General features: G+C 39.5%; 1 protein-coding gene across 2 annotated transcripts in view; it reads left to right on the forward strand.

The window, feature by feature from the left end:
• parga (poly (ADP-ribose) glycohydrolase a) overlaps positions 1-17,350 on the forward strand; it is a 163,481-nt gene that overhangs the window by 72,258 nt on the left and 73,873 nt on the right. For both annotated transcript variants that reach the window (XM_067972525.1, XM_067972524.1), the window contains exon 9: positions 7,638-7,795. In XM_067972525.1, coding sequence (XP_067828626.1) covers positions 7,638-7,795 — 158 coding nt within the window. The remainder of the gene's footprint in view (positions 1-7,637; positions 7,796-17,350) is intronic.

Here is a 17,350-nt window from a genome sequence, read left to right on the forward strand (position 1 = left end):
CTAGTTGAACAAATCTTTCTTTTAATTCTAAAACTTCATCTTTGGATTCAACAGCGCATTTGAAAATATGCAAGAAGTTTTCATATTTTTCCGTCACTTCATGGCAAGCAAGCAATATTTACTTATGTTTTTTGTGAGTTCAATTCTCATTCATGTGCCTGACTCATTTTAAAATTTCTTATGAGACTACAGATTATCCTTATAGTAGTGATACATTCCTACAAATTACACTGATAATGAATAACTGATCATGTAAAGTCAATCTGTGGAGTCTTTTTTGTAGAAAAGAACAATTAGCTATCAAAAATAGAACTGAAAAAGTAAGGAAACTATTGTGGAAACCTCAGCAACATTATATTGCGTATGTAATGCATTGAGCAGTAATTGGGAACAGTTTTAAATGTGATTGATGCACATGAAGATTATTGTAGAAAATGCAATATATTGAATATGATTTGAAAATGCTCTGTTTGAAGTGACCTTTGTATCCTTCAGGGCTACTTGTTACCATTGGAAGTAAACATAAAAGAATACACTTGTTATGTCATCACTTAAATCTTAAAAGCAGACCTGTAGAGATTCAAGCATAGCCTTGCATTAAGCTCATTTGATTTTTTGGTTCAATTATTCAATTTAAAAATTAACAAAATTACCATTTTCATCATTAATCCTTTAAGTAAGAGAAGAAGATCCATCACTATCCACTGAAGTGCTTTAAACTGCTGTCAAAGGGCAGTGGTCTAGTAAGATTACTTAGGTTTTGAAATGGAGCAATGCTACATTAACTTTTATGCCATTTTTGCTGGATAATGCCTTCCATTAAGTGCTGTTTTTATTTTACATGATGGTGAAACTCTGTACGATAATAGCAGAATTCGGATTTGAGGTAACAAGGGCTCTGTAGCTTTTCCTGAGTGCTTGTGACCTATCACAAGTTTAATAAGACAGAAAATTGAATGGCTAAATGTGGATCAATAAAGATGCTGCTCATTCTTCAGGGCTGATTGGAATCTGTTGGTGATTGCCAAGGACTTAATGTGGAGATTAATGATTAGCTGATACCAAGTGCTCTTGTGTACTTTGTTCTGGCTGAGGGCTGTAAATCAACCAGTTGATACTGTGGAAAAATAATTGTTTTTAGTCATTCTGAACTAATTTATAGTTTCTGCTAATGTATGAGAAAGAAGGTGGACTTTTTGTAGTCTTGAAATCTGCTGCATGACTTTCTACAGGGTGCACCCATTCATAATGATGTGCAAAATTAAGTTCAGACCGTTTTTAAAATCTTGATGCCTTTGGCTAATTTCACTGAATTATTTGCTTGGAGAACATTTAACCATATTCCACTTCCACAGCTTTTATTTTCTTTTATTGCTGTTGTTAGTCTTTCACATATTAAAATTTAACACTGGAGAGAGCAGACTGACAGGGAAATTTTTTTGTTTTGTTTTTCCTCCCTCAATTTTCTCCTCTCTGCTGCTGAAGACACTGACTCGTGCTGGGATCAGTTTCTGCAGCCGCCTTTAGGTGTCTCATCCAAATGCTGTTCTTCATGTATTAAAAGTGATTCAACCATGAGGAGCAGAACGGCCGAAGCTGAGACCGTCCTCACACGACATCCAAGCATGAGCACTTTACAGTGGGGGGGTCACTGGATCATGATTTCAGCATAAGAATTCTGGCTGTTTTCTCCCTTTCCTTGGAACTCCGCAGCTAATTGTAGTAGCTGGGCTTAGTTGTTCCTTGCTCAGAATGTTGTGTGTTTGAGCCACATACCAATTAATAAGACCATAATCTAGGCTGGCACTTGGTTCAAGTGCTAGTTAAAAACGCCATGGCCTACTCAAAGAGTAAGAAGTTCTCTTGAGTTCCTTGCCAACATTCCTACCTCACCAAAAAATAGATTAATTGGCTGTCCATCTTATGATTGTTTATAGAATGTTGCTTTTCCAGAATGGCTACCATGTTGGCCTACATAAATACACTTGCTGCTCTTCAAATTAATTCATTATCTGCAGCGCTTTAAGATATTTTGACATGATGAGACATGACAGAAATACAAGGATTTTTTTTTCAAGTGTCCCTAATGCCACTGCTGGCTGAGATCAACAAATTCCACATGGGAGATTGGATATGGTCAGACTTTCAGAAAGCCTTTGACAAGGGGGCTATTGGAGAAGATTAAGGGGTATGGAATTAGGGGAAGGATAGTAAACTGGATGAAAATTTTGTTAGAAGGGAAAAAACAAAGAGTCGGAGTTGAAGGTAGTTTTTCAGAGTGATTGGAAGTGGATAGTGGTGTTCCACAGGATTCAGTTCTGGGCCCACCATAAATGATTTGGATATCGGCCTAGAGGGAGTGATGCTGAAATTGGCAGATAATACCATAATAGGAGGCATAGTTAATTCTTTGGAAGACCAAAGGAAGCTGCATTGGAATGTTAATGATAAGATGGGGGAATATGCTTAAAAAGTAGCAGATGGATTTTAGTGTCAGTGTGAGATGATTCATTTTGGTAAAGAAATATCAGCAGTAATTATACTTTGAATGGAAGTCGACTCAATGCTGTGGAACAACAGAGGGATTTGGGGGTACAGGGTCGCAGGATTTTAAAAACAGCACCTCAGGTTGATAAGGCTGTAAAAAAAAAAGCAGCCAATGGAATTCTAGGTTTTTTTTCACAAGTCATATGGAATATAAAAGCCCAGATGGAATGAGCCGAGATAAAATCTTAAGACCTCAGTGAGACTGCAATGTGTCACTTTGAGCTGCATGCTATGGGAAGGATATTGAAGCTTTAGAGAGGGTACAGCACAGATTCACTAGGAGGTTGCCCAAAATGAAGAAATACAAATACAAAGAAAGGTTTGAAAAATTGGCTCTTTTTTTGGTTAGAACAATACAGAATACCAGGCGATATGACAGATGTATTAACATTATGAAAGGATGGGACAGAGTAGAAAGAAGCATCCTGTTTCCAGCAATTGAACAATCAAGATCAAGGAGCCATAGATACAAGATTAAATGTAAAAGATTTGGAACAGAGGGCAGGAGTTATACAGAGAGTTGTGAGGCTCTGGAATTCACTTCCAGGGTTAATGGTTGAGATAGAAATGATGTCAACATTCAAGATTAATTGGATAGGTGGTTAAAGGGATATGGGAATGGGTTGGATATATGTGATTAGGACTATTTGCTTGTTTGGAGGGTAAACGCCAGCATGGATAGGTTGAGCAGAATAGCCTGTTTCCATGTTGTAACTTCGATGTATTCTGTGTAATTCAGTACAGTTTTCAGATTGACCCCTGGACTTTCGTAATCTTTATAATGGAGCAATGAATTACAGTTCATTTTTTAAAGTCAAATGTTATAAGTACATACATTTTATAAATCCTAACCTAACAAGTTAGTATAAATGTTATTTCCGGTAGGCCTCATCTGTCTTTCGATCAGTAATTTCAAATAGTTTAGAACATGCAGAAGACCGCTTTTAAAAGGCTTTCTTGGCAAGCCATTGATGGATTGTGTTATGGGGTAATTGGCGAGGAGGGGACGTTTACGCAAGTTTGGTATTTTGTCAGCAGTCATGTTACATTGCAGGAACTTTAAAGAGCTGCGCCTCTAGCCAAGCTGTTCCAGTACAGCTACAACACTGGCATCTACCCGACAATGTGGAAAATTGCCCAGGTATGTCCTGTCCACAAAAAGCAGGACAAATCCAATCAGGCCAATCCGCCCCATCAGTCTACTCTCAATCATCAGCAAAGTGATGGAAGGTGTTGTCGACAGTGCTATCAAGCGGCACTTACTCACCAATAACCTGCTCACCCACGCTCAGTTTGGGTTCCGCCAGGACCACTTGGCTCCTGACCTCATTACAGCCCTGGTCCAAACATCGATAAAAGAGCTGAATTCCAGAGGTGAGGTGAAAGTGACTGCCCTTGACATCAAGGCAGCATTTGACCGAGTGTGGCACCAAGGAGCCCTAGTAAAATTGAAGTCAATGGGAATCTGGGGGAAAACTCTCCAGTGGCTGGAGTCATACCTAGCACAAAGGAAGATGGTTGTGGTTGTTGGGGGCCAATCCTCTCAGCCCCAGGACATCATTGCAGGAGTTCCTCAGGACAGTATCCTAGGCCCAACCATCTTCAGCTGCTTCATCAATGACCTTCCCTCCATCATAAGGTCAGAAATGGGGATGTTCGCTGATGATTGCACAGTGTTCAGTTCCATTCGCAACCCCTCAGATAATGAAGTGGTCCGTGCCCGCGTGCAGCAAGACCTGGACAACATCCAGGCTTTGGCTGATAAGTGGCAAGTAACATTCGCGCCAGACAAGTGCCAGGCAATGACCACCTCCCCTTGACGCTCAACGGCATTACCATCACTGATTCCCCCACCAGCAACATCCTGGGGGTCACCATTGACCAGAAACTTAACTGGACCTGCCACATAAATACTGTGGTTACAAGAGCAGGTCAGAGGCTGGGTATTCTGCGGCGAGTGACTCACCTCCTGACTCCCCAAAGTCTTTCCACCATCTACAAGGCACAAGTCAGGAGTGTGATGGTAATACTCTCCACTTGTCTGGATGAGTGCAGCTCCAACAACACAAGAAGCTCGACACCATCCAGGACAAAGCAACCTGCTTGATTGGCACCCTTATCCACCACCCTAAACATTTACTCCTTTCACCACTGGCGCAGTGTGGCTGCAGTGTATACCATTTATAGGATGCACTGCAGCAACTCGCCAAGGCTTCTTCGACAGCACCTCCCAAACCCACGACCTCTACCTCCTAGAAGGACAAGGCCAGCAGGCACATGGGAACAACACTACCTGCACGTTTTCCTCCAAGTCACACACCATCCCGACTTGGAAATATATCGCCGTTCCTTCATCTTCACTGGGTCAAAATCCTGGAACTCCCTACCTCACAGCACTGTGGGAGAACCTTCACCACATGGACTGCAGCGGTTCAAGAAGGCGGCTCACCACCACCTTCTCAAGGGCAATTAGGGATGGGCAATAAATGCTGGCCTTGCCAGCGTCGCCCACATCCCATGAACGAATTTTAAAAAGAACTGAGAGCTATTGACTGGGGCCCATTCGGTAGACCATTAATTTGGTTGTGGAAATGTATGAGAAAGCTGTTTGTTTGCCTCAGTCCTGATATTCCTAAAAGCTTCCTCTGTCAGTCTCTCCCTTCACCGATAATTGAATTTTAACGGGGAGCGTGCGTGAAATGTTGGTGCTCTATTTCTAACCAGTCGCCTAACCGTGATAATTTCTTTTTCATGATTTTTCCAACTGGTTAAAGTGACTTACTGTATTATAGAATTGAAAACATCTTCCAAGTACTCTTATTAGAAGAAATAGTGTTTGTAACGGGCTTACTGTGATGCATATTACCAGGATTTTAAGTTGGCAACATTTGCTGCATTTGTATAAAGTGCATAAATTTACAGTGATTCTTGAGTAGTTATCTGTTCCATACTGATGTTGCATTTTTCAAGTAATTAATAAAGTTAACAGCATGAAAATAAATTCCTTTGACATCAGTTAAGCATCCTCATAACAGAAATACTGTTTCAATTAATTATAATTATTATTTACTCTTGAGTTTTGCTCCATTTTTGGATTCAAAAATAAAGTATATTAACCTAATGTTTGTGTGCTTGGAATATCTTTTAACTCTAGTAAATGACAACTATGTGAGGCTAGAAGAAGCTTTTTTAAGTTTAAATATACAAGTCAATGCATTTTCCTATGACATGAGGTTAATAAAAGAAGACACAACAAAAGATGCAAGTAAACATTATAAAGGTGTGAAAGGAAAATGCCAAGTGTACCAAATGAGTCTGTTTTTAATCCAAGTATAATATTCAGGATACACTAATACCTTATTTATATTTGGAACCTGAAGCATGGTAGTTGCATCGCAGATTAGATCAGTTCAAATAATTGTATAATTCTTTGCTGTTTAACTCCCAGCGTGCAAGTATGAGTCAGTGGCGCTGCAGAAATTTGATTATCTTTATCATGTCTCTCCACACTGAAAATACCAGTAGCTGACAAACCAAATGGGGAAATTGGTCAGCAGTTGATTCCAACTAGTTTTGCTGGAATTCAGGTGCAGATCACGTAACAAGGTCTGCCAGAATCCAAATCAATTTGCTACTGGATATCCAGGCAGCATCTTTACAAGAAGCTGGAAACAAAATTGCTTGGGAAAGTTTGGGCACTCCAGTTTTCAATTGATGGTGTAACCATGGAATGATAACCTCCAGTGTGTTAAACTTTTGTTCCACATTATGTTGAACGATGCTTGTGGAATCTGTTTTCTCCTTTGTCATAAAATAATTGATATTGTAAGCACTTTTAGCAACAACTCATTTTTTTAAACTATTGAATTTAAAGATTTTAATTTTTAGTGATTTCTACAGCATGTGCATTAAATTTAATTTTTTAATAAACAAAATCAACTACTTTTGTATATCCATAAATATAAATGCAAATTTTGAGGGTATTCTACTGTACCAAGCCTGTCAGTTGTACAAGTGTTGGGTGAGTGGGTTAAAACCAAAATTAGCAGTTGTTTCTTGTATCCTGAATAGTTTGTTGGCAAAAATATATTGCATTTTGTGCCCCAGCACTGTTCCTTAGCTGATCCGGAAGAGCATCCCCTATTCCAACAGTGTATATTTTGCATGCCATCAACCCTTGTGGCTTCTCTGAGGGTTATTGCTCATTTTCGCCAAAACAATTCCAGTAGCAATTGGGTTGAGATTACCCAAATGCATTTCACGTAGACAGAAAAGATTTTCAAGCCTCTATCTGAGTTGAAAGGATGGTTTATTACATCAACCAATTTCCCTCCAGAAAAAAATGGATTTTCTGTCACTTAGCTTAACCTTCAAGTGCAGTATAAAAACAGAAGATCTGGATCATTCCGAGAAATAGGCAAATTATTTGTAAAAGTAAAAAATAATTGTTTCTGAATTGTGGTCAAAATCTACTTCTCTAAAAACAAATGCTAAGTGACCATTTTATTCTTTAAATCAAAACTTTTAACTTTATAGTTAATCTCACCAAGCTCCACTTCAAAATGTTGCAATGGAAACTGAAATTCTGTTTGAAAAGTGATATTTTCAATTTTACATAGGCAGTCCATATAAAACTCAGTGCAAATACATAGCCCAACATCGTGACACAGAATCAATCTGAATAAAATAGTATTTTTTTTGATTAACTAAGGGTGTAATTATAATTTAAAATATTAATCTTTTAAATGACCAGTGTGAATTTAGAAGAACAAGAAGTGTCCTCTCCCTTATTCCAGATAAAAGTATCCAGGCTGTATTGTGACCCTTGCACAAATATTGGAAATGAGCCAATCTGTTTTTTCCTTGAGATTGTTTTGAGGGATTTTAAGACATCGGGAATCTGTAATACCTCGAATAAGAATATTTTCCGATCAATCGAGATAAATGAGATTACTGCCACAATGCTGCTTGTAGAACGTAGCAGTGTTCCTAAATTGCCACATGTACTATAATTTGGTAAATGTAATTTTGCTTCTCTGTTTGCTAAATTGCTAAACTAATTACCTCTGCCTTGCCTCCTTCCATGCCAGCCGATACCGCTGCTTAAACAGAAGATGAATCACTCCATCACAATGTCACAAGAACAAATAGCCTGCCTTCTGGCCAATGCCTTCTTTTGCACATTTCCACGACGCAATAACAAAGCAAAAGTTGAGTACTCTAACTTCCCGGACATAAACTTTAAGAAGTAAGTACAAGAAATTCCTCTAATGCATACTGCTCTTTAATTACATAATGCACAGGTTTTACAATGCCATTTCTCAAAGTGTGAGTCAACATTATTTTGTTTTAATTTATTGTGAATTTTCTGTTATAATTGTACATGCATGGAGAATCGTGCTTCAGTAATATTTGAAGCTGCCCTAATGTTTGTAATTTCACACATCAGTGTACCAGACAGTCAACCATTTATCTTGGGGAGTTGCCACTTGGAAGGCATGTGCTGTGCTGGAGGGAGGGAGAGAAAAAAGTATGGGTTCTTGGGTAAATGGCCTTGTAGTTGGATAAAGAAAGAACAGCAATACTGAATGCCTGGAAAATTATCTTGAGCTTATCGTCTTGGCTGAAGAAATTGTGTAGTGTCAGGAAACTGTGAGAAGGGACCGAAAAGGAAAGAGAATAACTTGCAAGGGAAATTATATTGTTGAGAAAGAGTGATTTAAATAGCATGTATTCAAAGAAAATGGAGCGAGCAGGGCCCTTGGTGATTTTGGTCGTGGCAGTCCATCGAACTATAACTGCTATGGGATATTGTGCAATCTTAAGATGATGGTATGTGTCTGGGTGCTTAATCATTTTTAAGTTTTATGATAAAGTTGGAGGTAGTAGTCTGAGGTATTTGAGAGTCTGTTTTGTGGCCTATTAGCTCTGCTGTGCAATTGACAACCAGGTGCATGCTGGATTGCTGGTAAGCATAGTCAGCAGGTTAGAGACTCATTGATTTTTTTTACAAATGCTTGCATGTGAGAGGGTAATTGGTGGAGTAGATCATGTTTTGAGAAGAATTGAGTTTTGTGGGGTAGGGCGATTCTGTTACCAAAGTAACATTTTTGTAAGTGCACAACTAAAACATTTTGGAATAAATAGTAGTTTGCAAACATGAATGTTGAAGATCTTAGTTTGCTTTTATATCCTATCTATATATTGGTGTATGATTTACGTAATGGCCGTAGGATTTTTTTCAAAAATCTTAAGAGTAGAGTATTGTATGGCTAAATACATGTATCTGTCTATTACGCATATATAGTAAGTCTTGCATGTACGTTCTGCTCCTGATTAGTTTAGCAATCATAGTCATCAAATAGCAACGAATCATAATTGAACATGTAGAAAATCCACCAATAAACAAGTCATGTCGTTTATTAGAAAAATATCCATTCATTTCAACAGACAGGAGTTAGAGCAATTAGTCTCTAATTTGCCTCAGGGTGTGCCTATTTATAGAATTCCTCCACGGAGCCATTGATTTGGTGGAAGACCAGATTTCTCTTCCGATCCACCTAGACATTGTGGCATAAAGGGACTTGCCAGGTTGAGCAGACTTCACCTGAGCTGCAGACAATTTTCCTCAAGGCAGTCCTTTTAAGCCTATTAAATAAGGACTGTTAAGACCTAAACAATCTGTTTTGAATTTGGTCTACCATAGCTATCTTCTCAGGTACAATGGTGTCAATTTCTCCCTTAAATATCTGAGCGCCTACTTTTTATGGAATTTGACTCCCACTGCTCTAGATCTACCCGTTTAGTAGTTGAGACCCAGGAGTGTAACAGTGAAACTTCCTTGTGATCTGGACAGAAATTCCATATCTTCTGCATGTGTACTCCTTCACTCTCTCTGAAGGTGAACCGAGTTACACTGGGTGAGGCAAAGTTCGGTTTGAATCGTAAGCTGATTTATTCCATAGTAGGTAAAACAGCACAGAACAATGAGATTGATGAGAGTCGCTTGATACAATCTAAACAACTTCTGTTTGTTTACTGTTAGAGAAATAAAGAACGTGTAAGTGCTAGCTCATTCCGGAGCGTTGTCTAACTCAACATAAAAGCACAATCTCTGTACTAGATCCTACCACCAGGACAGCAACCCATTGCTTTTTCAGCTTTTTGCTGCTCAATGGCTCTTGGTGTCTCTGTTCTGATTCTTACACAGTCATCACGGAGATCAAAAAAGGCTTCTAACACCAAGGTACAAAATGTCCTTTTGAATAACCAGACATGGTTAATGAATTTCCCATTGTTTTGGGCCTCAGAGAGGAACAACCTCCCATCTTGCATTGTAATTACCATTTGACTGCCTACGAGTACACATCCAAGCACAGAGCCATCTTGGGAAACTAATCTCTTTTAGGAAAGCATTTGGTAAACAAACATTTCTTAACATAGCTCATGTCCAAGGCCTTTCTGGAATAGAAAATGGCCAAAGAATCCCAAACCATGACACACTCCCCTAATAATAGGTTGTGTGTTGCATGATAATGTTTCTGTGATCATAAAACAGTTTATCCTCCAACTTGCGATACACAATGCCTCAGGAGATCCACTGGTACTGTTAAAGAAAACTCTCAAATGTTTAAAATATATCAATATTTATTTTTGTAATGCATGTTTATCATTGTGCTCCCAGGTGCAGTGCAATAGTCTGTCCATATTGTTGTGATAAGCAATCTTAATTCAGTTTAAATAACTTGAACCACAGAAACTAGAGCACAGAAGAAAACCATCCAGTGAATGTGTCTCTGCCAGGACTAGCCCTTCCATCTACTCCATTTAATTGCTAATAGAAAGAAAAGTTACTATAGTAGCAACAGTAACCACAACAAATCCAAATATACATTCAGTGAAGCACACTGATGAAAACATCTTGTTCATCCACCGATTTGTTTTCCCTGTTGACTTGCTTGTTAACTTGTGAACCCTGAGTACATCCAGTGTAGAAAATAATTTTTTGGTTGAAGAAGTTTGTTAATACATTGCATGATCTAACCACTGTGCCTAAGTAACAATGGTGATTGCACTTCAAAAGCATTAGTTGGATGTGAAGTGTTTTAAGATATCCTGATGGATGTGATGAGGTGCTATATAAATGCAAGCTCTTTCTTTCACTACGAAGAGTGACAATAATTCCAAACGTATTCTACAAACTTAGAACACTTCTATGATTACAAGTACACTGGCTATGACCAATCCGATGAATTATAAGTTTACGTAGATTACTTTTACAAGGCTAAAAATAAATTACTATGCAAAAATAATGATTGATAGATTTTAAAAAGTTAATTTGTTAGAGAATTATATAATTTTAAAAATCAAAGTGTACGTATTGTAAAATTGTAAAACTGATCAGATTTAATATTCTTTGAGACACTTCCAAAAAGCATTTCGGAGCAATAAGTGGGAATAGCACAAGTTGACAGTAATAATGTGCAATGCTTTATTTAAAATCAGTTCAAGCATCCAGCCACATAAGCAGCAAAAATATCTAGCCTATGGCATGAGAGATTTGTAAATGGTTAGCATTGTATTTATTCAGTTTTGAACCTTAGAATGTCAAACTTTTTGTGGTGTTCAGGAGGTGAGATGATGTTTGGTTGTTTTTTAACACAGTAGATTTAACAATACCATCATGTTGTGTCACAGCACACTTCACCCTTTTAAAAACACAAGTTGCTTGACATATTGCTTAAATTCTTGGTGGAATAATATTACTAGTAAAGTCAAGTTGTATACTGCATTGAGGTATATTTTGTGTATGCATAGTTTGTAATTATGAAGAGAAGTCTTATTTGTGGTATTCCAGAAGAGGCATAAACAAAGTTCTGGTATGAATGAGGGGCAAATTGATAAGTATGAGTATTCCATTCATAAGACATTTCCGCTCATGTTTGCTTTAAAAAAAAGGTAATTAAACATGTCGTGTTCAGAATGGTTTTCAATTTGATTTAGTATTATAAAGTGATTATAAAAGATGCATTACAGTAAACAACATAAATTATGGCAGTAATGGGCATCATCTGGTGATTCTTAAGAGTAAATTATCCAATTCAATTAATCTAACATAGTTAGAGGACAGCAGAGTAATGTCTTAACATAATTCTTGTTGAAGGCACACCAAAGTGTTCAAAAAACAGTTTCCATAGCTTCCTGGTTTTCATAGGCAGCTGCTCCCTGCGTGTTCATGGATAAATGGGCACCAGCAACCGAACCAAGCTTATGGTACAGTACATTAATTCTGCAACGACCAGTCCAAAACTGGCAGTATCAGTTTCAGCCAGGCAATATCTAATTTCTACTGACTAGCTTCAGCTGAATGCTCTGGCCCAAGAAAGTGCTGATGCATGCATATTTACACACAGACACAGAGCTTCCCTCCCAACGGTTAGAATTTTCACTAGGAGCATGACATTTGCTAAAATTTCAAATCAATTCTTGATACGTTGTAGTGTGAACACCTGCCAAGACCTTTACGAAGAAAATCAGCAGCGTTACGTCGAGTCTGTCGCACAGAAACAAGCCATTTGGCCCAACTGGTCGACCATGGCTTTTATGCTCCACATAAGCCTCCTCCCACCCCACTTCATCTAACCCTATCAACAGATCCTTCTAATCATTTCTCCCTCATGTGCTTATCTAGCTTCCCCTTAAATGCATTTATGCTATTTGCCTCAGGTACTCCATGTGGTACCTGTGCCCTGACTCCAAATGCTCTGACTTTAGTCATGCATCTACTATGCGGCACCTTTTCGAAGGCCTTTTGAAAATCCAGATATATTACATCTACTGCATTACCCTTGTCTACTCTTTCTGTTACTTCTTCAAAGAATTCAATAAGTTTGGTCAAGCATGATCTTCCCTTCGGAAATCTGTGCTGACTACTCTCTCTTTATATTTTCGGTTTCTTGGGGTATGATTTTAAAACTGAGCCGGGAGGGGGCGGGGGAGTCAATTTGAGGTCGGGAAACCCATTAGTACGGGTTTCCTGGACGTCCTTACGATTTTGACGTAAGGACTTCTTTTATTTTTTTTGCCGGTTTCCTGTCCGACTGGCCTGATTGACAGGCTGGTCTCAGTCGGACGGGAGACCAGCCAGGGAAAGGACGTCTGCAGGTAAGTCTTTGTTTGCATGGATTGGGGGTAGCATGGGTGGGCATAGGCGGGCACGGGGGTCGCGAGCCATGGAGGATGGGATCGGGGGTCAGTCACGGGGGAGGGTGGGATGGAGAGGGTCGGGATCAGGGGTTGGGAGTCCACGATCAGGGGTGGGGGATTGTCGGTGCAGGTAGGTTTGTTGGGCCTAGGGGAAGCACTCCTGCTCCTCCTGGCCCACAAGCTGTGCCAGAAAGGTACCTACCTGTTAGTCTCGGGCCTTCTCGCCTCCTTTCACGAGGCGTAAAACAGAAGGCCCGGGAATCCCAGCCCCCCAGGGTTGAAATTGGGAATTAGTGAAAAATGGAGGCCTGAAGGGTCAGTCGTCCGCCCCCGTGAAAACCAGAAATGGGCGGGTCTAAAATGGTGGCAATTTTCAATGCCCCCCCAACCCACCAGTTTTTTACTTTTAAAATTGAGCCCTAGATGTTTTTCAATTATATTGTTGAGTAAAGATTCCATTATCTTTCCTACCACCGATGTTAAGCTAACTGGTCTATCGTTCCCTGGACTTGTTCTGTCTCCCTTTTTAAATATAGGAATATCGGCTGTCCGCCAGTCCTCTGGCACTGTTCCCTTTTCCAATGAATTTTTATATATATGTAACAGTGCCTCTGCTATCTCTACCCTAACTTCCTTTAGTATGCATGGATGCAATCCATCTGGACCAGGGGTTTCAACCTCTAAGTTTGATTAGTTTATTAATTATCTCCCCCCTTTCTATCTTAAATGTCTTAATAAAATTTTTGTTCTCTTCTTCTAATGTCATGCCCATCTTGTTATTCTCCCTGTTAAATACTGAGGCAAAGTAACTATTCAATATTTCTGCCATTTTGCTGTCATTACCTGAGAGTTTTTCTTGTGCATCCCTAAGTGGCCCTATCCTTATCCTGATTTTTCTTTTGTTTCTGTGTCTGTAGAATACTTTACTATTTTTATATTCCTAGATAATTTAATTTCGTAGTTCCTCTTTGCTTTCGTAATTTTTTTTACATCTTTTCTAACCTCTTCATATTCACTTTTGTCATCCTCTCCTTTATTGTCTATGTACTTAGAGTATGCCTTTTTCTTTAGTTTCAATTTTACCCTTACCTGTTTATTCATCCGTGGTGTTTCATTATTGGCTAGTTTGTTCTTTTTTAGAGGAATATATTTCTCCTGAACTCTAATGATCACTGTTTTAAGTATTTCCCACTGCTGTTCTATCTTTGTCTATCAACATTTTTTTCCAGTTTACCTTCCCTAGTTTCACTCTCATCCCCTCATAATTAGCTTTTTTTTCCCAATCTATTATGGTCTTTGTCTGTCTTATGTCTTTTTCAGTCATTATTTTAACCTTATTATGTTATGATTGCTGTGCCTAGATGTTCCTCTGCACTTACTTCTCTTATCCACTCTGGTTCATTTCCCATTACTAGATCCATTAGTGATTCCTCTCTGGTTGGGCTTCTTATATACTGGGTAAGAAAGGAGTCCTGAACATACCGCAAAAACTCCATTCCCTTTTCCTACCTCCTCTTGCCAGTTTATTTGGGCGTAGTTGAAATCTCCCATGATTATTATTCGTGTCTTTTGCTCATTTCATAGATTTGCCTACATATTTCCTCCTCCACTTCCCTTCCACTATTAGTTCGTCTGTAGAATACCTCTATTAATGTGATCGATCTGTTCTTATCGTTTGTCTCACTCCATATGGATTCCGTTTCTATCTTACGTATGAACATACGAATTAAGAGCAGGAGTAGGCCATTCGGCCCCTCACGCCTGCTCTGCCATTTGATAAGATCATGGCTGATCTGATTGCGACCTCAACCCTACTTTCCCGTCTACCTACTGTAACCTTTGACTCCCTTGTTAATCAGGAATCTATCTAACTCAGCCTTAAAAATATTCAATGACCCCGCCTCCACCGCTCTCTGGCGAAGGGAGTTCCACAGATTCACAACCCTCTGAGAGAAAAAAATTTCTCCTCATCTCCGTCTTAAATGGGAGACCCCTTATTTTTAAACTGTGGCCCCTTGTTCGAGTCTCTCCCACAAGGGAAAACATTCTCTCAGCATCTACCCCTTCTAGTCCCCTCAGGATCTTAAATGTTTCAATAAGATCACCTCTCATTCTTCTAAACTCCAGTGTATAGAGGCCAAACTCGTCCAATCTTTCCTCATAAGATAACCCCCTCATCCCAGGAATCAGTCAAGTGAACCTTCTCTGAACTGCATCCAAAGCAATTATGTACTTTCTTAAATAAGGATGCCAAAACTGCACACAGTATTCTCGATGTGGTCTGACCAATGCCATGTACAACAGTAGCAAAACATCTCTACTTTTATATTCCATTCCCCTGGCAATAAATGACATATTTTACTTATGTCCTTTTTTTCTATTGCCATTATGTTGTCTCTAACTAATCGAGCTATCCCACCCCCGCCCCTTCTTCCTTCCCTATCCTTTCGAAATATATTATATCCTGCAATATTTAACTGGCTGTCCTGCTCTTCATTAAGCCATGTTCAGTTATCCCTGCTACATTTGGCTCCTCGCACGGAATTATTGCCTCTAGTTCCCCCGTTTTGCTTCAGCTGCTATGCATATTTCTGCACAGGCAATTTAATTTGTTTTTCTTAATTGTTCCCCTTTATTTTTAACAGTCATTTTATACTTATGTTCTATAACTGTATTACAGTGTCCTATTAGAAAAGGAAACAAAATTAAGCTTTAACAATATACTGGTTTTGCTCTTCTGTTTAAATATTGGAAGTGGTGTCAGTTCATCCCTAAATGATGCTGAGTAGCATGAGTAGTATATGTTAGTATTAATCTTGCAGCAATTTTGTTGGCTTCAGTTAGTATTTAGAAAAAAAACTTGGGGTTCAGGGCCTTGAAAATGGGGATCAGGCTGCACACTCTTAAAATTAGTATTGTTTTTTAATCTTGAACAATAGGAACTCCATTACATTAATTGATGAACAGTTCCAGTTTTCCTAATCCATATTGCACATTGATCAAATAGGTCATCACAGTTTTAAATACTGATAGCATCTTTTGGTCACATAATGATCAAAATTAATTTTAAAATAGAGAAAACCAATAAATCATTCTTGAGATTACAGAATGTTTACAAAAGAATTTTGTGACAACATGGAAAAATTTTTAATTCACAGGAACTACTTTGGGAAATTGTTAATCATTTTCAGGAATCTTGTGTCATTTGTCTCTACCTTGGAGAGAAATAAAGATAATTAAATTCAAAGGAGCAACTAGTGCTTCAGAACTTCAACAGATTTTCTGCTATCCACACGTTCTTAACTCTGTTGGAAAATTCTTTCTAAGGTGAAAAACTTCTCTTTGGTGTGGCCTTGCAAAGGAGACACTTTCAGATTTTTAATCTTTTTTTCAGTACAGCAGATTGCATTTATATAATTTCTTCAAATGTCAAAAGGCTATCCACACAGCCAAAGAAGCAGAGATTAGATGGGGTGACTCAAAGTTTGGTCAAAGATGAGTTTTAAGGAGGCTCTTAAAGGAGCGGGGTGGGGGGTGGGGGCGGGGGGAGATGCAGAAGCAGAGGGACTAAGCGAAAGAATTCCAGATCATGGGGCCTAATTGACTGAGTGCATGATTGCCAATGATGGAACAGAAGGAGAGCAGGGGGGGATGCATAAGATGCTGGAGTCATAGAAATGGAGGATGTGTGGGATGGGGGTGGGGACTTCATTGGGCTAGAGGAGGTTACGGAGATAGGGAGAGCCGAGGCCGTGTGCAGATATAAACAAAAGGATGGGGAGCCAATGCAGATCAGTGAAAACAAAGGTGATGGGCAACAGGGAAGTTGTGGGATAGGGTATGGGCAGCAGAGGTTTTGATGAACTGATAAAGGCATGATTGAAGGTTTCAGTGGTAGATGAGCCACGGTATAGGTAGGGGCAAGTGATGTTACAGAGGTAGAAGTAGGGGATCTTTGTGATGGAGAGAATGTGGGGACAGAAACTCAATACGGGTCAAACAGGCCACCGAGGGTCACGGTGGCCAGGCAGTGAGATGGAGCCAGTGACAGAGGTACGGAGTTTGTGGCCGAGGCCAAAGACGACAACTTCAGTCTTCCTGATATTTAGCTGGAGGAAATTATGGCTTATCCAATACTGACTATTGGACAAGGAGACTTTTTTTTTATTCGTTCATGGGATGTGGGCGTCGCTGGCAAGGCCAGCATTTATTGCCCATCCCTAATTGTCCTTGAGAAGGTGCTGTTAGGAAGGGAGTTCCAGGATTTTGACCCAGCAACGATGAAGGAACGGCAATATATTTTCAAGTCGGGATGGTGTGTGACTTGGAGGAGAACGTGCAGGTGATGGTGTTCCCATGTGCGCCAGTGGTGAAGGGAGTGAATGTTTAGGGTGCTGGATGGGGTGCCAATCAAACAGGCTGCTTTGTCCTGGATGGTGTCGAGCTTCTTGAGTGTTGTTGGAGCTGCACTCATGCAAGCAAGTGGAGAGTATTCCATCACACTCCTGACTTGTGCCTTGTAGATGGTGGAAAGGCTTTGGGGAGTCAGGAGGTGAGTCACTCGCTGGAGAATACCCAGCCTCTGACCTGCTCTGGT

Source organism: Heptranchias perlo, chromosome 36, assembly GCF_035084215.1.
Source record: "Heptranchias perlo isolate sHepPer1 chromosome 36, sHepPer1.hap1, whole genome shotgun sequence".
Classification (NCBI taxonomy): domain Eukaryota; kingdom Metazoa; phylum Chordata; class Chondrichthyes; order Hexanchiformes; family Hexanchidae; genus Heptranchias; species Heptranchias perlo.